The sequence below is a fragment of the Castor canadensis genome, chromosome 5 (assembly GCF_047511655.1).
Source record: "Castor canadensis chromosome 5, mCasCan1.hap1v2, whole genome shotgun sequence".
Classification (NCBI taxonomy): domain Eukaryota; kingdom Metazoa; phylum Chordata; class Mammalia; order Rodentia; family Castoridae; genus Castor; species Castor canadensis.
The window spans coordinates 132,070,961-132,092,968 of record NC_133390.1 but is presented as its reverse complement, the minus strand read 5'-3'; the positions used below and the strand labels follow the sequence as shown (position 1 = coordinate 132,092,968).

General features: G+C 49.0%; 1 protein-coding gene across 1 annotated transcript; it reads left to right on the top strand.

Moving 5' to 3' along the window:
• Positions 1–10,111: 10,111 nt before the first annotated feature.
• Cst7 (cystatin F) lies at positions 10,112–19,583 on the top strand. Its single transcript, XM_020171581.2, has 4 exons — positions 10,112–10,245; positions 16,533–16,708; positions 18,193–18,309; positions 19,225–19,583. The coding sequence occupies exons 1-4, from the start codon at positions 10,176–10,178 to the stop codon at positions 19,300–19,302; spliced, it is 441 nt and encodes a 146-aa protein (XP_020027170.1). The 5' UTR covers positions 10,112–10,175; the 3' UTR covers positions 19,303–19,583.
• The last annotated feature ends 2,425 nt before the right edge of the window (positions 19,584–22,008 follow it).

Below are 22,008 nucleotides of genomic sequence, written 5' to 3'. Positions count from 1 at the left end.
AGCTAGCTCAAGTCAGCCATGCTGCAGGGTATGCATCTTTTAAAATAGCATTTGTACATCATAAATATATATGATTTAAATTCATCAATTGAAATAAGGTTTTTGAAAAGAAAAAGAAAGAAATACTTGGCTATGTGTGTTATCACACACCTATAATTTCTGATCTTGGGAGCCTGAGTCAGGAAGATCAAGTCTGAAACCAGCCTAGGCTACATAGCAAGAACCTGTCTCAAAAAACCAAAAAGGAGAAGAAAGAAAAGAAAGAAAGAAGGGAGGGAGGGAGGGAGGAAATGGTCATAATGTGCTTAGGGAAATGCCAGGTACTTGGCAGGTACTGTACACTCATTATTGCTCTCATTATCATTTTCATATTTGTAATTGATGAAGCCATGCAGTTGGGTGGCAATAAGGCCCATGAAAGCTTGAGCTCTGGTCTGGACGTGATGGGTCTTCTCAGGGATCCTGTGTAATTCTCACTGTATAGCTGGGCTGCTGGGGAAAGAGCCAGTAGGGCCACTGTGAGCCCTGAAGGATTCCAGTCAACCCAACACCCTACATGGTCAAATGTGTGCCAGGTCCCAGGACAAGAATGTCCCCAAATAATCACATGTCCTAGGGTCCTGTGAGGGTTCTGCATGCCCCCACCCAGCCCACAGAGCTGCACTGCAAGCAAATAGCCTCTCTCTGCTCTGCCCAAAGGCTCCAGAGAGCAAAGAACCCAGTAGGCTGTGCCCTCCCTCCCAGCAGGGTCCTCAGTGGTTGCATCTAGGCCTCACTGTCCCCTATGCTGGGCATGGTGTTGATGGATTTGCTGAATGGGAGACAGAAGGATCATCCTTCCTAAGACTGAACCCACCTGCTCAAATCCCACCCAAGCAGGTCTTCTGACCCCCATGCTCATCCCCGCCTCCATAGAAACAATAGGCTTTTAGAGGATGTCACCTGCCAGGCTTTTCCCTCAGGACCCTGTGTCTACTCAAATGCCAGGGCTCCCATATGTTTCCCTGGGCAGATGTGTTTGGAAAGAGATGGCTCTGCTGGGGACAGTAGGGCAGAGGATCCAGGTTACTGCCCAGGTGTCGGAAAGATCTGGGAGTCTATGCATGTCATATGTTGTTTGTCTGTGAGTGGGGACACTCACACCCACCTCAGCAGTTAGTGTGCATGTAGGAGGCAGTGAGTAACAGACAACTATTCTGATCACCTCCATCTACCCTGCCTCACCAGCTTCAGGCCACCCTGTGCTTTTGGGCCTCCAGAGCAGCTCTGGAGGCTGTGCCAGGGAGGCTGGCTGCCAAGGGGCAGGTACAGTCCAGCCAGTGTCACCCTCACTACTGCAGGAGGACCTTTCCTGTGTCTTTCAGGGACTGAAGCTTTTTATAATCACCAAAAAAATAATCAATGCAACCACTTCTTAAATGTTATGTGTCAGGGATGGTTCTAAGCTCCGATAGATGTGGCCATGTCTAATCCTTACAGGACTCTAGGAGGTGGGTGTTTCATTCCTGTTTATCCTCAGATGAGACAGCAGGGCCAGGGCCAGCATACACTGACATTGGGTCCCCACAGAGCCTGCTTGCTTGCTTGAAATTACCAAAGCAGTTGAGCTGGGGCTTAGGCCTCTGTTGCCTGACAGCCAGGCCTGCACCCATCCTGCTGGGCAGACTGCCTCAGCCTCCTGCTGCCTTAGTGATGGGTCATGGCTGGGAATGCCACATGGCAGGAGTCCTTTGGTGACCCTGTGCAGAAACACCTCATCAGATCAAGTCTGCAACCCCACACACTGTCAGAACCCCAGACTAGCAGCTACAGGCTGTGCTCACATCTCCTGCACAGCTCTCAGCCCTGTCCCACCCCTCGTCTCTGTGGCTCCCCACCTGCCTCACACAAGGGACCTCAAACCCAAGTTGTAGGCAGCAGTCAGAAGATACTCAGGGCAGAGGTGGCTGCATTTTTCTGTTGTAAATAAACATAGGCACCTATACACTATATCTGCCTTCTTAAGGCTCTGAGAAGCCCCGCAGAAAGAGAATGCAAAATTTTCTTTACTTCAGGATTCTCATACATAGCATCTGATATGTGATGATTTGGGTGATGCCAGTCCAATTATAAGAATGTCAACAAAAATCATTCACTGTAATTGACACTCTCTATGAGTATCAATTATACCCCACCCATCCCTCTCAAGTCTCAAAGGTGAACACAGTCATATCTCCTTCCTTCCTTTCCTTCTCTCCTTCCTTTTCTTTCTTTCATTTTGTAACAGACAAGGAGTCTAGAGTTGGGAGATATCAGATAACCCACTCACATCACAGTCCACACCAGCAACCCCTGTCTTTTGTGGCCCCTGCAGATCAGGAGGACTGCAGAGTTGATGCTGCCCTCTTGGTGCTTTCTGAAGCTGAAAAGAATGCTTGCTGCCACGTGGGGAGAGAGAACAGGGACTGGCCCACAGCCTACAGAGGATGTTGGAATCACAATGACCATTGTGATCATTGTTAGTTTCGTGTGTAAACTCACGGGTTGAAAATGTGGTGCGCTTTGTTGCCATCTAGTTATTATTGTCACTGGTGCTCAATGGTGCTCAGCAGTGAGAGCCTGTTTGGCTCCTGAACTCTTCTGATGTGACCCCGGGAACTCTGATAGTCACCATGTTCCCTGGGAAAAGGACAGATTCTTGACTAATTTGGCCCATTTCCTGTCCTGTCCTGTCTTAAGTTAGCTTCAGCCCTTTACTGAGAAACTATACTCAGGGTGACCATTTTTTGGTGGCCTTTTCCATGGAGAGAGTCAATGAGCTTTTGTCCTGAACTGTGGTAAGTATGGCAACAAGCTGTACTGAGGTCCCATGACCCCAGTCTCAGTCCTTCCCTCCCGGGGAGCAAGGCTGAGTCCTGTGGCTTGCTTCTAACCAACAGCATATGATGAAGGCAACCAGAGGTCACCTCTGTAACAGCATCCTATAAGATTGTAACTCATTTTTCTAAGATGCTTTCCCCAGCTGACTTTAAGGAAGTGTTGCCACATTAGAAAGTCCCAGGAAGCTAGGAACTGAAGTGGCTTCAAGTCAGCAGCCAGAAAAAAACTGAGACCCTCAATGTGACAACCCTCAAGGAACTGCCAGCTACCAGCAAGGAGCTTGGATGTGGAGCCTTCTTCATGATCCCTTGAGCAGATGACCCAGCCCAGCCAAGTCCTTGAGATAAAGATGCACGTTATTCAAGCTGCTAGGTGTGTGGTTTCTATGCAGCAATAGAAAACCAACATGATAACTGGGCACACTTCTGTGGGATTTCTTTACAAGTTGCAAAAGTGACCCTGAGGGCAGGGCCTGTCCAGGGGCACACAGAGCAATGCTGTCTGTGCAAGACAGGCCCCTGGAATAAATCCAATGCATCTGAACCAACGAGAGCTCTAGGCACAGTGGTTCATACCTCAAATTCTAGCTACTAGGGAGACAGATCTGCAGGATCTCTGTTTGAGACCAGCCTGTGCAAAAAGTTATTGAGGACCCCTCAACAAATAAGCTGGCGCCTGTCAATCTACATGGGAGATCCGAGGCCAGCGCCATGGAAAAACATGAGACCCTATCTGGAAAATAACTAAAGTAGGAAAGGATTGGGGCATGGTTTAAGTGGTAGAGTGCCTTCCTAGCAAGTGTGACACCTGGAGTTCAAACCCCAGTAAAGCCAAAAAAGATGTGGTAGAGGAGAGTGGGGGAGACCAGGCCACCTCAGCTGAACCTTTCTCTCTTTCATTCTGTGGAGACACACGGCAGAGCTCCCAGGAGATCCACCCAGGAGAGAAGAAGAACCCAAAACACACTGTCACTACCAAGGTCTGGAATTCCAGATCTCCTCAAATTAGATGGACAGCACTTCCTGCCATCCTGAGCAGGAGAGAGGATCCCGGTCCTAAACCTGCAGGGAAGGTCTGATAAAACCACACCAGACAGCTTCACAGTTGGCTGAGAAATGAATCCTACTGGTGTGCCACATCCACTGGGGAGGAAAGCCATGTGCCTTGGCTTTGCTAAACCAGGTGTTCCTGGCCTGCCCCTCATCCCTCCCACATCCATTCACACCATAAGGACCAGGTTTCTCCTGCAGGTGTCCTGATTCATGACAAAGACACATGTGTGCAAAGACACATTCTTTGCATGGCAGAACAACTGGCCAAGGTCAGCACTGGGCAAACCATGGAGATCAGAGCACCACACATGTTGGTGAGAAAAGAGGATGGGAGAAAGGACAGATGGGTTGAATCTGAGCTCCCCAAACATGAGAGGCCAAGATGTGAGAAAACAGAGTGGGCCCCACCCACAGAGACTAGGATGGGGCCTGAGAATCTGCATTTCCATCAGTTCCCAGGAAGTGCTGATTCTGCTAGCCAAAACAAGAGGTTAAAGAAAGCTGAGTGAGTTAATTAATTAATTAATTAATGCCTGAGCCTCAGTACAGAGCCCACCACCCCTGAAGCACTCCTGAACTCTCACTCAAAGCCCAGAAATATGGCACTTAACACACATACATGCAAACACATGTGCAGAGACATAGACACATGCATTAAACATACTTGCTCACAAAATATACACATATGCACAGCCTTCTTTCACCAAGACTCACAGATGTATGCACATACAAACACATAGACACACAGACACAAACACAACAATACACATTTGCACACAAAGAGACGTGTCCCTGACATGTGTCAATCAGGATTCTCTGAAGCTAGAGTGCTCAGCCAGGCCGGCCTTGACCACTGGGTGCTCCACAGTTAAGTGCTAAGGCCCAGTAGGTGGTCCCTGGCTGTTCTCAAAGCCAGAGTGTTATAAATAACAGAAAAAAAGAAAAAGAAAAAACGGCAGTATAATCAATCACCCCAAGTTCTGCCTGGTCAATTACATGTTAATATAGTCCAAATTGGCTGACTCTAATCAATAAAATGGCCAGTTTATGGGGAGACCTGACACCAAGACACAGAGTGTCTGTTACCTCTGGGTCTCCTACAATTTTTCTCCCTCCCAAAGTTAAATTTAGTCTATGAAGAAAAGAATTGTTTTTCCATTTACATGGATGGATCTCAAAAGCATTAATGGGGAAAAAAAGCAAAGCAGATATGAAGTATTTTATATTCTGTGATTTCATTTCCACAAAACATTAGAAAATAGCAAAAAGAAAGTGAGAGCCATATTTGCCAGGGGCTGGATATTTGGGAGGATATTCACCACAAAGTGTCAAAGTGGACTATCTGGGTGATGAGACCTATATTATGATTATGGTGGCTGTTTTACAATTGTATGTATTTTTAAGTCATTGAATAGTAAAATTAATAGGTGAATTTCATCGTGTGTGAACTATATCTTACTAAAAATAACCAAAAAACAAAAAAAGTCAGAGTGTTCATCTGAGGAAGATGGCAGGGCTCTGCGCCAGCCTGCTAAGGGCCACACAGTGGTTCACCTCTTAGGGCCTAAGTCCCTGTGTGCCAGTGACAGGGAGTGCCATTGGAGCTACTGAATCAGATGGTCCAAGCTCAGAGCAGCCTGGACCTGGGGATGAGCCTTCTCCTGTCCCAGGTCCCACTCAAAGTCAGCAGTTTTGTCTCCCCAGGAAATAAGCCAGAGTAACACACTCACATGGAGACTATGCTGCCTCCAAAATCCAAAGAGGTCCACGTGACATCGTGCCTCTGTCTCGGTTGTAGGAGGGGCTGAGTGTTATAACTTATCTTCACCTGCAACAGATATTATCTCAACCTACCCCTCACCACTGAACCCCTAGAAATGTCACTGAGGTAGTAAACATCTGAATTTTTATTGGATTTATTTCCCACCCTGTGGCATATAAATGTCCCACTAGAAAGTCTACAGTAGTTGCTACTTCTTGCCAACTAGGGCCAATTAGCAAAATGTCATCAATGTAACGGAGCAGTGTGAGGTCTTATGGAAGGGAAAGGTAACCCTGCAAACTAAGTAAGGATACAGGACCGAATTACTGATATGCCCTGGGGGAGGACCCTGAAGGTGTATTCCTAGTTTAGCAAACTGCTTCTGGTGGTCTTTATTAACAAGAATCAAGAAAAAAAAAAAAGCATTTGCCAGGTCAATAATTGCATTATAGATACCAGAGGTTTGATTGATTTGCTCAAGCAACAAAACCACATCTGATACAGCAGCTGCAATTGGAGTTACCACCTGGTCAACCATGTAATCCACTGTCATTCTCTAAAATCTAGCTTTCTGCTGCACGTCCCGATATGAGAGGTGCATGGGACATAGTGGGAATCTCCAGGTCTGCATCCTTTGAGCCCTTGATAGTGGCACTAACTCTGCAGTCCCTCCAAGTGTGCAGGGTTGCTTTGGGCTTATTATCTTTCTAGATAAAGACAGGTTCTGGTGGCTTCCATTTGACCTACCCCCCCAAAATAGCCCCACTCTACAGGGGCTGATGTGGGATTCTGCCAGGTACTAAATGCACATATACCAGTTATGCATTCCAGAGCTAGAGAAGCAATCACTGAATGGGTTCAGGAGCCCACTAGTCCCACAGTGAGATGGACTTGAGCTACAACTACACTGATCACCTGGCCTTCATAATCCTCTGCTCTGATTGGTGGACCATAATGCAATTTTGAATCCCTGGAATTAGTGTCAGTTCAGAGCCAGTGTCCAGAGACTCCAAAAGACCTTGGTGAGGGGAACCCCATGTTGCTTACCCCATACATAACCTCTATCCCTGCCACCATAGCCATTTTGTTCAGAAGACCATGGGGTGATTACAGGGGTGGCAGGAGGAGGAGTCTGGCTGATATCCACAAAGCAGGTCCTCCCATCCACTCTTCTTTCTTCTGAGGTCATCCTGTGATACGAATTCATATGGGACACAAATGTCTTTACATCTTGGCCCATTTGGAGAGGTCTACACAACATCTCCTCCTCAAATTTCCTTGTCACCAATTTTCTATTCATATTCCTTCCATTCTTTGATGTACCAGTTAAACCATTGGCCATACTCCATGAATTGGTATATAATTGCTTATCTGGCCATTTCTCTCTTGATGCCAAGTACACTGCCCAAAGTTGTGTCTACAGAGGTGATGTCCCTTCACCACTTTCCCAGAAAGGGGCTATCCCAGAAAGAGGATGTCCCAGAAAGAAGATACAATGTTGCAACTGTTCATTTGGAGTGGTGCCTGCATGTCATACAGAACCATCTGTACACCAGGCACAGATTTTCTCTTCCTCTCACATGATGGTAGGAAATTCCCCATGAGGCTGTAGGAGTAGGAGAGTATTGCAGGTGCGGGACTGTGGCATGCTATGTGTCCACTAGGCTGTCATTCCTACAGCAAAGTCTGACCTACAGAGAAGAGCAATTACAGAGCCTCCAAGAGTGCTAGGGCTCCCCTCACAAATTTATTTCTCGAAGTAGTAGGTGAAAGTTCTATCTTCTAGCCCCTCCCAGTGTGGGTAGGTAGATATCAAATGACAAATACGCTCTTAATACTTTAATCTTCCTGCAACTCTGAATCCCTTCCCCTACATTAACCCAAGGCAGGTGCAGCATTTCCAATTTGCTTACTATGGGCCATCTTTTGGTCCACAATTCAGTCAAATTTACAAAATTCTTTCTAACTCCCTGAGATGCAACTCAAATGCAGAATCTCTGCTTATTGAGCACATGTCATAAATTCAGCCTGATCCTACTTTATCCCACCATTTTCCCAAACCTTTTAATATCCATTCCCACACATGTTCCACAGACCTCTCTCTGTATAAATTAGGAAACTCAAGTACTTGAGCCAGGTGTGATGGCATACATCTCTAATCCCAACTACTCAGGAGGAAGAGATAAGAGGATCATTGTTTGAGGAAAGACTGGGCAAAAAAGTTATCAAGACCCTATTTCAAAAAACAATCTGGGTGTAGTGATACATACCTACAATCCAACTATAAGGAAGGCAGATGTAGGAGAATTGCAGGCTTAGGCTGGCCCTGAACAAAAACTCAAGACCTTATCTAAAAAATAACTACAATAAAAAAAGACTGAGTGTGGCTCAAGTGGTAGAGCACCTACCTAGCAAGTGCAAGTCCTTTAAAAAGAAGAGGAAAACTGAAGCACTTCTTTCAGTGTTAAATGCAACTCCTTGTGTGTCATACTTTGTACCTTACCTTGAGTTTTACTATAGGCCTAGAAGCAAAAGGAGATGGTAGGGAGCCCTAAAGAGGATTTGCATTTTCTTGCATGGCAACTGCCTCAGGGGAGACAATTGCAGCTTCCTTGGTGAATCCCCTTAGGCAGAGATAGGGATAACTCTTCAACTGAAGGTGAGGACACCTCTTCCTCTGGTAAAGAACACCCATCAGAACATAGGAGGTCAATATCCCCACCTTCCTTGGAATCCTGCAAGTTGGAATTAGAATGAGGACATCCCAACTTACAGGATCCCATTCTTCCCAGTCAGTGCCCTCTTTTAACAGTAGATCTCAGCCAGGCTGGAAGGTCAACTTACATACAGGCAATTGAAGGATGAGATTCTGTATTTGATTTTCAGCAATCTCAGCTTTACAGCTAGAGGAGATAAGGGTCTCCTTCGAGTCCTACATAGAAGCTTTTGGATCATTTATGTAGTGTTGAGCTAAGAATTCAAATCCTTTTATTTCACCACTTTGTCCAGCAACATTAGGATCTACCAGCCAAACTCATAAGATTTGTTAGATTTCCAAAAATGATCAAAAGTATCATTTGTACAGTCACTTGACAACTGCTTCCTATAAGTGGTTGAAGTATCCAGTAGAGATATTTTGCATATTTCTATTACCAGATCACTCCATCGACTATCAATGTTATACAGTTATTTCTCTCCTATCCATGAAGTATATATTCCAAGACTCCCCAGTGGATGCTTGAAACTGAGGATGGTACTAAACCCAATATATCCTGGAAATCTCATGTGACAGCCAAAAGATGAGGATCCCAGGGCCAAGTGTGTCAGGGCAAGCAGGGCCATGGGGGCAGTCATGGCAGCCACCATATACTGAGCACTGCCCCCATGCTTGGTGACAAATACCTAGATAGCAGTCCTCACAACAAATTTCAGAGCAACCAGGGCCCTCAGGGCCCCTGAGATTATGTGGCTCATCCCAGTCCCACAAACTCAAATCTCCCTGCCTAAAACTCAGTATGACACAGCCAGACCCATCTGGTACAGATTCCCTGGGATCTGTTTCAGAGTGTGTGTATGCAGTCAGCCTAGGTGACAATGGCATGGTCACATCTTCCTACTACCTGCACAGCCCCGTTCTCAGGGGCACATAGAATTCTCTGAAGCTATTCCAGCCCTGAGTATTCATATTGAGGAAGCTTCTAAATCCTGACCACATCCTTCCCAGAAGGAAACTGAGGCACAGATATGTTGTTCCTAGTCTAACATCAATAGGTGTTAAGAAGCAGAGCCAGAATTCCACTCAGGCCTCCCAGTTTCTGAGGCTCACTGTTAACCCTTGGGCTGGGCATGTAAAGGGAGGATTGCCAGGGCACCAGAACCTCTGAGACACACACTCTTCTTTCCTCTCCTTTACCAGCTTTGAACCCAAAAATGGAACATGAAAACAGTGCAGTTGGCAAACTCTGCACTGGAAATCTTCCTGATTTCCGGGTGCAAAAATCATTCAGAGGGTGCATGCATGTCTGACGATGTTCATGCTCTGATTCTGCAGTCTGGATCCTGTTTTCCTGCTCAAGAAAAAATGGCCACTCACATCAGGAGACCAGAGTCTCCTGCCAAGGGCCACTCAGAACTCCCTGATAAGGTGAGAGAGGGGTGTATAATTTGAGGAAGGGAAGTCAAGTGACTCTGCTTATGAAAGTCTCCACATTGTTTTACGGCAGCATCTCTCCCACGTGTGGTCCTGGGGTAGAACATTGCACCAGGCTGTTCACAGGTCTGTTCTCTTCCTCCTCCCCCAGCAAGTGATCGCTGCTTGGAAACTTTTATAAAGGAAGCGGTTGCCTTTGTGGCCAATAGATCTGGAGATGAAGGGCTTCTGGTCAAAATGATTCAGCAAGAAACCACGCCCCTCCCCAGCCTCAAAAAGGCAGCCCCCTCCACCTCCCCAGCCCAGTCAGTACTCAGCCCACTGTCCTGCACTACCTTCCTCCAAGGCAACCATGTGGCTGGCCTGGGCACTTTTCACCTTCTGCTGCCTTGCATCAAGAACCTGCGGGGACCCTGCCCCAGGTAAGAGGAGGGTTTCCCAGCCATTCACCTGCATGCTGTTCCTGAGACTGCCAATGGCAGTAGTACAGGATGCCCTGGGCTTCCTCCCTGGCTAAGGTCTTCCCCAGGGCACTCTCCTGGCTTGGAGCCCCACTGTGCAGGGCTCTGGGTCCTGGCAGCAGCTGCTGGGGTTGGCAGGGGGAGCAGACTTCAGGATGAAGCTGTATAGGCTGCCCCTGCCGGGATAGGGGAAGTTCTTCTGTTCCCTGCTGCTTCTGAGAGCTGAGGGGCACAGAATAGGAGATGCACTGTGGTCAAGCCACTTCTATCTATGACCGGACTCATTTTGTCCTTCCTGCCTGCCTGTGGGTGCTGTCCTGTGAGTTACCTCCAGGTACCCTAAGGATAACATCAGATACTCTCCTCCTTCCTGCAATTGGCATGGTGATAGCCACTGGGGGAGGAGCCAGGAGGACACTGCCTACACTGGGAAACTGAGGCATAGCCAGGTTAGGTGACTTGCCCAAGTCACACAGCAAGGACTGCCTGCTCCTGGAGTTGGAGTTGGGCCAATATCCTCCCCAGCACACAGAATCAGCCCCTAGATAGATGGAGACTTAGAGGGCCCTGCTTCATTTAACCAACAACGAAGCTGGCCACAGCCCACCACCCAGTAGACAGAGACAGCCCCCAAGGCAGCAACTGGCTTTGCCCTCCTTCCTCTCGGAGGGGGCTGGAGCGTGGCCATAGGTGACCAGGCAGGGGGACTTTGAGGTAGGGGCACAGTCCCAGGCTTCTAGACCTGACATAGCATGGATGCTGTAACTTGGGGACCATGCAGAGCAGGAGTGAGAGGAGGACAGCTTCCGTGCTCAAGGGGACAAGCCACAGCAGCTGGGTAGGGAGGTACTCAGCCAACAGATGGTTAGCACATTGCTAAGCAGAAGGCTAGAGACAGCAGTGGGGCTGAACTCAGAGCCTCAAACCCTGCCTCCTGCTGACTCCCTGCCTTCTTAGCTCACAGGGTGAGGCCAGACCCCTGCCTCTTGGCCTCTCCTCCTGGCCCTTTCCTGATACACACTGGCTTCCTGTTCCCCACCCTCTTGATGCCATGGGGACAGGGGGAGATCCTGGGGCAGAAGCTGGATATTAACACCAGAGAACAAGCCCTTCTCAGCCTCAGTGATAGATCTCCTTGAGGGAACACTGAGCCTGATGTCTCACCTGTCCCAGCTTTTAATTATTTATACTCTCTGTTCATGATTTGCATAAGTTCTGCTTGCCTTGGTGACCTCATCCAACAGGGTAGGGTCAGGGTTGTAACAGGATTTCCTGGGGGAATCCTTGAGACCCAAGATGCTAGACTGCTGTTAGTGCCTTGTTATCGACCATGCTATTGTCCTTTAGGCTGGTGTGTGAAGCTGGACGGAGCCCTTCCCCAGGCCTCCCCCCATGTCAGACTGCCAGGGCTGCATTACAGCTGCAAGAGGTGGGCTTCTCCCTGCTACAGCCCCCTGAGCTGACCTGGAACTGCCACCTCAAACCTATTCTCTATTCTCTGCCATTGGGCCAGGATGAGCACCCAGAGACCACCTCACACACAGGGCACCTGGGGGCACCTGCCTACTAGATATAGACCCTTGCACTTGCCACTCTATCCTGGGGAGCTGTAGTTGATTGCTTCAGGGGTGGCACCACAAGGTGTGTGGTGGGTCATGGTGCCCTTAGCAGCATCATCCCTTGCTCCTGAAGCTGTGGGGTCAGGCCCTTCCTCTGTTGTCCTGGTGACCACCCCCTCCCCGCAACCCCTCAAGTTTCAATCTTTCCTGGTGCTTCCAGCAAGGGCCTCAGGTCCTTGTCTGTATAGTGAGAGTGCCTGGATGCCCCTTTGGGGTCAAACAGAGCCAGAAATCTGCCCCACCCATGCCATGACCTCTACAGCCTCTCTCTTGCTTCCTCAGAACAGATTCCAGAACCTTCTGAAGGTTTCAGGGAAGGGGCACAGGGACACCAGGGGTGCATTCTCTGGGTATCTAGTTTCTGTATGCCATGAGCTAATCCACAGTGACTCACACACTGGGCCCCAGGCACACTGAGCCCTTCAAAACGTAGGAAGTTGCCACATTGGTTTCCTCGGTCCTCTCACCGTTGGTTGAAAATGGAAAGCCCTTCTTTCTCAACCTGTCCCCTCTTCCAGGAAGCACCCTGGCAGTCATGTCACTCTGCCCCACCCCCCACCCCCTCCGGTTAAGCTTGGACAGGGAAACCATGGTCAAGAGCCACATGCTCTCCACTACAGCTAGAGCTAGAGGACTATGCCAGGCCACAGAGACATCCTGGGGGTGAGAGGGCCTCCCACAGGAGCCCTGGGAGCTACTGCTGCCTGGGTTGGACCTTGAGGGGAATACTGTCTCCCTGTGTACTGAGAGTTCTTGCTTCCAATAGGGCACATCTGTTTGCACTTACAGGTCCCCTGCTGTGGCTACATTCCATTTGATACACTGGATAATAATTATATAATTGTTTCATGTGTATTCTGACCTCACTGAGAGGTCAGTGCCATCATCATCCTCATTTACAGCTGAAACATGGAGGCTCAGAGGTTAAGTAGCTTGCCTCCAGCTTCACAGAAAGTGAGCAGGGATTCCAACACTGAGTGTATCCCGGTAGGATAAAGCCAGGACTAATCCTAGGAGAGACCAGCATCCCAAGTGTGCCGGGGTCGGGGGGCACATTCAACCTCATTCCTCATCACTCAGGAACTGAGAACAGCCAGGTGTGGCCCATTGAATTTATGGACTTTCCAGCAAGAACTCAGACTCAAGGAAGTTTGATGGCATGGGGTGAAAGAAGCAGAGAGCGCAGAGTGCTGGTGACTCACCCCCAGGTGGCAGAGCTGGACATTCACTTTCCAGGCCCCAGTCCTCAGGCCAGCCCCTAGACTGAAGCTCTAAGAGATGAGGGCCCTCCCCAAGGGTCCTAACACCAGCCCTAAGAAAAGAGTCCCCAAGTCAACACATGGCACGGGCACCAGCAGGGACCATCTGCATTTGGCCCTGGGACACCTGAGTTCCCTTCTCAGAGATGGTTCACAAAGTGGGGTTCTTCCAACTCTTGAACCACACCTAGAACACTCCTGAAAGAGGAAGGTGGTAGGCAAGGCAAGCATCCCCTGAACACCTCCCCTCCCTGACTGCAGGCAGGGAAAAGGGGAGCTGTCCAAAGGGCACATCTCCCACTAAGCTTCAGTACTTGGAAGGTGGCATGTATCAAATTCTATTGCCCACCTACAGGGACATGTGACCAGTGTAAGGGATGACTACTGGGTTGTTTTAGCAGCTACTTTGGAAGGCCTTTAGGATCCTGGCCACTCTGTGGGTGGTAATTCCAGAGCAATTCTGGTCTCTGTCATCTGGAAACAGTGAACCATTGCTGCAGCCAACTGCATCCCCACAATGGCCCCCAAGTTCAGGGTCACTTGTTTGACTTCTGCTTTCATTTAAACTCTTGGATGTCTTTGTGAAGAGTCAATATATGTACATAAAGTATGTTCAGGCTAGTGTAGGGAGCTGACACCCACACAGGACTGAAGAGCCTGACATATGAAGACCAAATCCAATGTCAGTGTTAGGATTCTGAAGGCAGGGGTGGGGGGGAGGGAATGGGAACAGAAATAGGAACCGGAACATTGGTATCCGAGTCCTTTGTGATATATACAGAAAATTTATATCTTTAAGCTTCCCTCTCATTCTGATCCTCACCACCTGGGAGCAGAAGGACCGCCCTCCGCCCCACCCTAGACTCTGTGAGCCATGGATTCCCAGCCCTGAAGCTCCCTCTGGGAGCCTGGCCTCATGTACTGCCCAGGAAGAAGCCTACACCAGATGTCAGAGGCTGATATCCTAATACTATGGGCATAGACTCTCGCATCCTCTCTCCAGCATGTTGCATCTGCACCCTGGATGCTCAACTCTCTGCTCTTCATAGTGCTGACTGCCCTGTGGCAGCACCTGGGGGGGCACATGGTGCCCATCAGGACCTGGCACTAATCTTCTCTCTAATCCCTCGCCCCTTAGGGAAAACTGTCTGGGTGGGTGGTGCCAGATTCTCCCTCAGTTGCCCTCCCCTGCCCCACCTCCCTCTCAGTGTGTTCTGGAAGTTTCCTCCCTCTCTAGTGCATTGCCCATGCATTCCACCTCATGTATTTTATTTGAAAAACAGTTCATAAAAGTTACCTTCCAGATATCAAGAAAGATCGTCATTTTTTGCTACACTCTTCTCAAAATTTCAAATTTCCTGCCAAAATAGGTAAGTTTATATCCAAAAAAAGCCACAAATGTTTTTGCAAAGAACAAAACAGCCACATGAATTTACCTTGAGGAAAAAAAAAAAACACTAATCTCTGATGGCACAGATACACTGAAAATGCTATCTTCCCCCAAAAAAGTGTCCGTCTGCCTCTCTGCTATTTGAACTACAGTGATTAACAAATATCAAGCCAGCTAAAAAACAACAGTTCTTTGTCATTACTAAAAGCACACTGAATTTTGAGTGGTTGGTAAGCACAGGTTCTCTGAAAGCAATCTCTGTCATTCAGATCCTGCCAATCCCTTCATAGGTTGACATCAACTTTGACAGAGCCCAGGAGACCTCCACTGTCACTACTTGTTCCAGGAGCCAAGGGATGAAGCTTCCAGGGTCTCACCCAGGCCAACCAAGTCCAGCAGCTAACACTCAAGAACAGGTGCAGATAGTGTTTTTCTGGACCTCAGGGGCCTTCCACAAGGCCTCTGTGAGGATGTCACAAGGAGCTGGAGTGTGTACTGTGATAGAGAGCCCTTGAGGATACTTGAGCAGGACACAGCTGTGAACAACCCACAAACCAGCACCCAGTCACAAAGTTCTAAGGGGAGGTCAGGTTCTTTGGGAGCCAAAGCCTAGCAAACCTGGCACAGTAACTGTAGGCTTATCGGGGTGCTGTGTTCCTGACCTTGGAGCCAAATGGGGAGGCCCATTTGCCAGGTGGGGCTCTGCTTGGTCAGGCAATGTTGAACTCCCTCAGAGCCCATGGGATACCCCAAAGTCACAGAATTCCAACCACCCATGTCTTCTCTAATATACCACCCACCCCTTGTGCCACAGAGAGGAGACCCCACAGATGGGCTATATTGACCAGTGGCTTCCCAGTCTTGGCTCCCCACACTCAGGCCCCTGCACTCCCACTTCCCCACCTTTCTCTTGCTGCTCTGATGTTGATCTTGTTTATCTGGAAAACATTACACTTCTGCATCCATGCCCAGCGCTGGCAGGAGGAGGAGCGCTCAGGAAGGGGCTTGGCAGGTGTCATGAGTACCATGGGTGAGCTAAGTTGAAAGGAACAAATGGCTCAGGTTCTCTAGTGAGCCAGACTTAAGTAGAGCCATCAGGGAACCCTGGAGTCTCTCAGTCCACTTCTCTGGTAGCAGCAAAGCATGGGTAACGAAGGAGGCAGGTACTGAGTTCTGTCTGGCATAAGCAGGAGCCTGGCTGGGGCAGAAGCCCCCTCATACTGCTCCCCCCATCTTTCACATAGGAAGAGCAGGAAAAGGTGGAAGAAATCCAGCCTGCCTGGCTGGCCTCACTCACCTCCACTCCAGGCTCCACAGCCAAAGTTCATGAGATAACATTCACTCACAAGAGTATAACAGCTTGGACCCAGGCAACCACAGAAGTGGCACAGGAAGGTGCTGCAGGCTGCTGGGAATGGGAGCCCTTGAGTGGGACTGAGCCAGAGCCTGAGAGTGGTGCTAAGGAGGGTGCAAGAGTACAGGAGGGTCGCTGGTGGGGAGGCCTCCTTACCAGTGGGAGGCAGGACTGGGTCAAACAACACTGAAATGTGGCATCCTTGGATGGGACAAGCAGAGCAGGTAGAGGGTAGACAGTGCACGGTGGCCTCAGGGGCCAGGCTGACTTCTCCTTATACCTTAAGGTCACATCCTACCCTGAGGTCCTGCTGCCTGGAGGTCACATGCTGAAAATAACCCTGGGTTCTGAAAAGGGCTATGTGGGCAGGGGCTGGAGGACAGGGACTCTACCATTGTACCACCCACAGCACCTGTCCTCAACTTCAAATATGGAGCATATGAGGGGATGCACAGCACATGCATGATGGAAGTGAACAGGTGATGTGTATGCAGTGAGAGTGAAGAAGGGGCCAGGGGTCACATGGACAGAGAGGAGCACTGGGCATCACTGAGCATAAGGCCTGACCCCTGGACCAAGTATCTCACTAGTGCCAATGTTCTTGTCTGGTTCTTTGTTGCTTTCAGATTTTTGTTCCCAGGACCTTAAAAGCTCAGGTGCAAAGCCAGGATTTCCCCAAACAATAAAGACGAACAACCCAGAAGTCCTCAAAGCAGCCAGGCACAGTGTGGAGAAGTTTAACAACTGCACAAATGACATCTTCTTGTTCAAGGAATTCCATATCAGCAAAGCCATGGTGCAGGTGCGGAGTGGGGGTCTGGTCACCAGCATTTCAGGGACAGCTCTGGGGAGCCAAGCTACAGCACCCCAACCACCTAGAGCATACACAAGCATGGGAGTCTGAGGACAGCACTAAAACCAGTGTCACCCAGAGCTAAGCACAATTTACTCAAACTACCAAGCCTCTGGGCCAGAGCTTACTCAGTGGGAGTAAGGAGGCACAGGCCATAATGAGGCTCCTAGAGCTGAGCGAGCTGAAGCTGATGGCCCTGCGGCATGGACCACTGCACTGCAAGTCAGAGCTGCCCTCATCAGGGTCCTGGAATCCCTGTCCCAGCCTCACCTTTCATCTGTAGCCCCAAGGGCCTTCTTGCCTTTGTCCACCAGATGTGTTCATTCACATCCCTGAGCTAAGCCCAAGCCACTTCCTTCCCTGACTGACAAACCCACTCTGCCTCCAGCCTGTTTGAATGTCACACCCTGCAAGGCCATCACTCTTCTTAGTGACCTACAGCAACTATTGAGCACTCTCCTTCCCAGAGGGGACCTGACAGGGCACAGCCATCCTTGCAGTGTCCCAAGAACACGTCAATGTGGATGAGAGGATGCAGAATAGTGAGGAGACAGCACCAGCAGGTGGCTGGCAGGTGATCTCTGTCATTTGCTAAATCCAGGGACACCATTTGCTGTTATGGGAAGCTGGCTTTAGATGACATCCGTGTGTGTGTGGGGGTGGGGTGCTTGGAGGAAGAGGAAGAAGGTGGTAGTAGCCTGCTCTAAGGCTGATGGCTTCATAGCATTTGTAGTTACTCTGGGTCACAGGGCTAGGGATGATCATTACAGTCTTCTTCAGGGCTGGGGATCTTGCCTGGGCGAGGCACTGCCTTGTCTAGGGAGCCTAGTGCAATGATATGGACCTGAGTGCCCAAGGTCCTCCATGAGGGGGATGGAACACTGATCCTTTGTACCTCAGAGGATCTTCATTGGGGACTTCATTCAGGTAGTATTTGGTGGGACTGAGACTACCCAGAGACCCCAACTACTCAGAGACCACAAATGAGGAGAAAAAACTAGGTTGCTGCCATATCCCAGTGGAGAAGGGCTTTTTGAAACTCAAAACAGGAGCAGGGAAGGCTTGCAGCACTGCAGGCTCATGGGGGCTGCAGGGTGGGTTCCGATGACAGATACTGCCTTTGTCTGGGGGGCCAGGACAACCCCAGTGTGAGGTCCCTAATGAATGCAGAATACAGGGCAGAAAGGAGCCATCCTTTCTGAGACATAAAGCCCTTATCATAGCCAGCCCTTCGAGTAGGCAGAGGGAAGGGAGAGAGAAGACAGGAGTCCAGGCACACTTCCTTTCCAGCAGCTCTTCTGGCAAGTCCTGAATTTTCCTCCCTACCCCGCAGCTCCACCTCTCCCACCTGCCCCACCCCTCATCAGCAGGGAGCTGCCACCTTTCCATCCTGTGCTGAGTAATCCAGGACCCTGACCCTTTGTTCTCTTCAGGTCGTGAAAGGCCTAAAATACATGTTGGAGGTGGAAATTGGCAGAACCATATGCAGGAAAAACATGCACCCTCCTCTGGAGAGCTGTAACTTCCAAACCAACCCCACCTTAAAGCGGGTAAGGCACTTCCTCACCACCCCCCACCATTCTCCCCCCAGGACTGGTGGGGTGCTTCCAAACGTCATTCCTGAGGTCAGGCCACCAGTATTCCCACACAGCACACAGATACGAGAACATGAGTAGAGACCTTCTCAGGGACACGGCGTGAAAGGCAGCATCTTCCTACCCCTCACAGGATCTGCGTGACCGGCACAACCTGCTCTTCACTCCCTGAGAGGCACATCTCAAAAGAGAAAGGCTCTGGACTTGGGGTGTAAGATTAGAGAAGAAAAGCTTTGAATAATTCAGAAATTATACAGATGAGGTATATATAGATATCGGTATCTATATGTAATCACATATATCATCTATGCCATGACATGATATATGACATGATATATGTCATATATGGTATGATAAATGTATCATGTATGGTATGACATGTATCTTAATATATATGTATATGTATATATATATACATATATATGTGTGTATATATAACTGCAGAGATAGCAAGAGAGAGAAAGAAATATGGCAAATTTTAACAAATTATATAAATGAAAAGTACACACACACACAGTATTAGTGGTACTGGGGTTTGAACTCAAGGCCTCACACTTGCTAGGTAGGTGCTCTACTACTTGAGCTACGCCCCCAGTCTTTTTGATATGATTACTGAGATAGGGTCATACATGTATGTATGCCAGGCTGGACTGGACTTCAATCCTTGTATTTATGCTTCCTGCATAGCTGGGATTTTTCAAAATAAAAACTGGGGGCAAGGGAAGACCCCAGTGAGGAACACACATACACACTCTTACACAGAACTCCTGACCACCCAGGCTAGTTCTGGGGTGATAAGGAAAGGTGCCCTAAGTGGGTAGCAACCTCTGTAGCAGTCAGGATTTTCAGGTGAGCCATTCTTTGTTTCAGATTCTGAGCTGCTACTCTGAGGTCTGGGTTATTCCCTGGCTGCACACTTACGAGGTGCTTGTTCTCCACTGCCTCTGACTCCTGCCTCTGCAGCAAGACCGCAACTTCAACAAATACACAATGTGTGTGTCTCCGTTACCTTCAGCCCCGGCCCCGTATGCCCAACCACCAAAGACCCTCTCAGGCCTTCTCCTGAATGGAAGGACGGAAGTACCAGGGGGCCATACACAGTGGCTAAAATGGGAGAATGACAGTGCCTTTTGGCCTGATTAAATACATCATATTTTCTTCTAAAACTAGTATTTTTGATGCTGTGCACCTAGATTCAGGATCTGAGCACATAGGACTGAGTCCTGCAATGGGCATTATTGGAATAGGGGGCAAGGTAAGATGGGGGCCAACCTAAGGGCCAGTGGGCCCCTGGCTCCATGAAAGCCTGCATCCATCTCTTGGTCTCAGTCATTCATGTCACAACACTGTTGGGGACCAAGTGTGCTACTGATCACTTGACCTTCCATAGAGGATTAAAGTTACGAACTAAGAGCTGATTATCTCAAAGCCACAGCTGGGTGCTTTGAAATGGATCATCTTTTACCAGAGGTCAGGGAGGTGAGGGGAGCATTGCCAGGGGTTCCCTCACTGAGTGGTCTGATCTTCCATAAAACCCCTCAGAATAATTAGCTGCTAGCAAAATTATGCTTAAGACCTAAGCCGCCAAAACCAAGCAGGACTGTCCTTGTCATGAACAGGCAGGGCAGCAGTCCTGCCTCCAGCCATGTTTCTTCAGGGTTAGGGCGCCTCCACCCAAGTTCTCTGCTGCCTTTGAGCCCTGAGGGTTTGGAAATACCCAGTACATGAAAAGCTGCACCTGGGCAAGTTGACTGGGGCAGGTGCTGGGACAACCCCCACAGCGCCAGGTGCTGAAGATGGGCTGGAGATAGACAGGCTGTGCAGAGACCTGGGAAAGGGAAGAGTTGACTGTGGGCCACAGGACACTGGGTCCTGGGAAAAGACAGGTCTTGAACTGAAACAAGTGTGGGGCTGGACCAGAGAGGGCTGGCAGCCGGGGCCTCTGAGCCTTCATTCTGAGGGAAGGTAACTTCAAACCTATACCAAGGAGCCCCAGTGTGGACACAAGGACCACTTGCTGGGCTTCTGTCTAGGAAATCTTCAAACTATGACTGCAGAGCAGGGCACACACAGCAGAAGGCCTCTTGGTACCTTGAAGCAATATGTACTTGATAATTAAATAGGAAAGTCTGCATCACATCTGCATGGCAATGTAGCTCTCTGCTGCAGATTTCACCAAGGTAACAACCAAAGAAATACCCTCTGACTTCCTTTAGTGATGTGAGTTATTATAATTCCAAATCTTCATTCACTTTTGCTGTCCTGAAACAGCTCCTAGGTATTTAATTCAGGGACAGCGGTGCAGCAAATGCCAGAAGACATTTACCTTATTTGGCCCTCTTGAGCGCCCTGAAGGCAGTCCTTTCAAAAAGGTCCTGTTGATCCTGCATATAACCAAGCAGGGAGTCACAGAGCCAGAGGGAGATTCTCAAGATGAAGCAACAGGAAGAGGCCCCATGCCCTCACCCTCAGTCCATCCTACCAGAGCACATAAAGGTCTAGCTTCCCCACTACCTCCTCACAGGTCAGAAAAGAGCATGTGTGTGTACAGGTGTGGAGAGGGACAGCATCCCTGTTCTGAGCTACAGCAGAGCTCCCTGCCCTGGTCAGGCCTCCATCAAGATGGATCTGCCCAACCTCCCTAGCTACTTGAGGAGGAGGCTTCAAACCTTAACCGAACCCTCCAGGTTTGAACTCTCGCCTACACCCAAGACTTGCAATCCATTACTTTGGGACAGGATTTATCCCATGTCTTATAACTTAGGCAGACCAGTCATAACAGAGGCCTCTCCACAGAGAGCCCTCAGGCCCTGAACTCCAAAGTGAAGGCTTTACTTAAAATACACCATGATTTCAGTTATTCCTAATCTGTTGCATGTATTCCACATTACAAAAGAAAATGTTCTCCCTTAAACCAGTCATAGTGATGCAAGAAGGAAAGAAGCTGGGCTAGCAGTAAGATGCTACCTTGACTATCAGGAGCAAGAAGTTAGTATGCCTCTGGCTTATCAAAGCCACATCCACCAGCTCAACCCAAGGACATACTGCCAAATATACAATATCTGCCTTACTCACACCTTTGACCTGACTGCCAAGTGTAACTATTTTAACACCAAAGAGAAGCTGAGCTGTTATCTAATGTTACTGTCACTAAGAAAACATAAGGTTCAGTACCCAGGCTTCTAAGATATAGCAGGATTATGACCTCCTAAAAAGCACATTGGCCAATATCTCAAACTGACCAAAACCTGACAGAGCCCTCCCCTAAGTGTTCCAGAGCTTTCTCTAGCCATGCCACTGGCACATATCCTTGCCAGCTGTGCAGACTCACACAGAGCCAGCTTCATGGCCAGGCTCAGCTTAACAACCCCTGCAGGTGGTAGATGGGCTCAGGCTATAATTAATGTTCTGTAAACTGTCACTCTCACCACTGCTTATGCAAAACACCTGTGAAGCTTCAAACCACACTGATGCCCATGCAACTGCACAACCTGAGCACCCCAAACTCGGCTGTAACCCAAAGGCTACAGCAGCAGCCAGTGTCCATATAGGCCTAGGAAGGGCTACATGGGTTTTTTTGTTTATTTTGCGGTAGTGGGGTTTGAACTCAGGGCCGCACGCTGGCTAGGCAGGCACTCTACCACTTGAGCTACG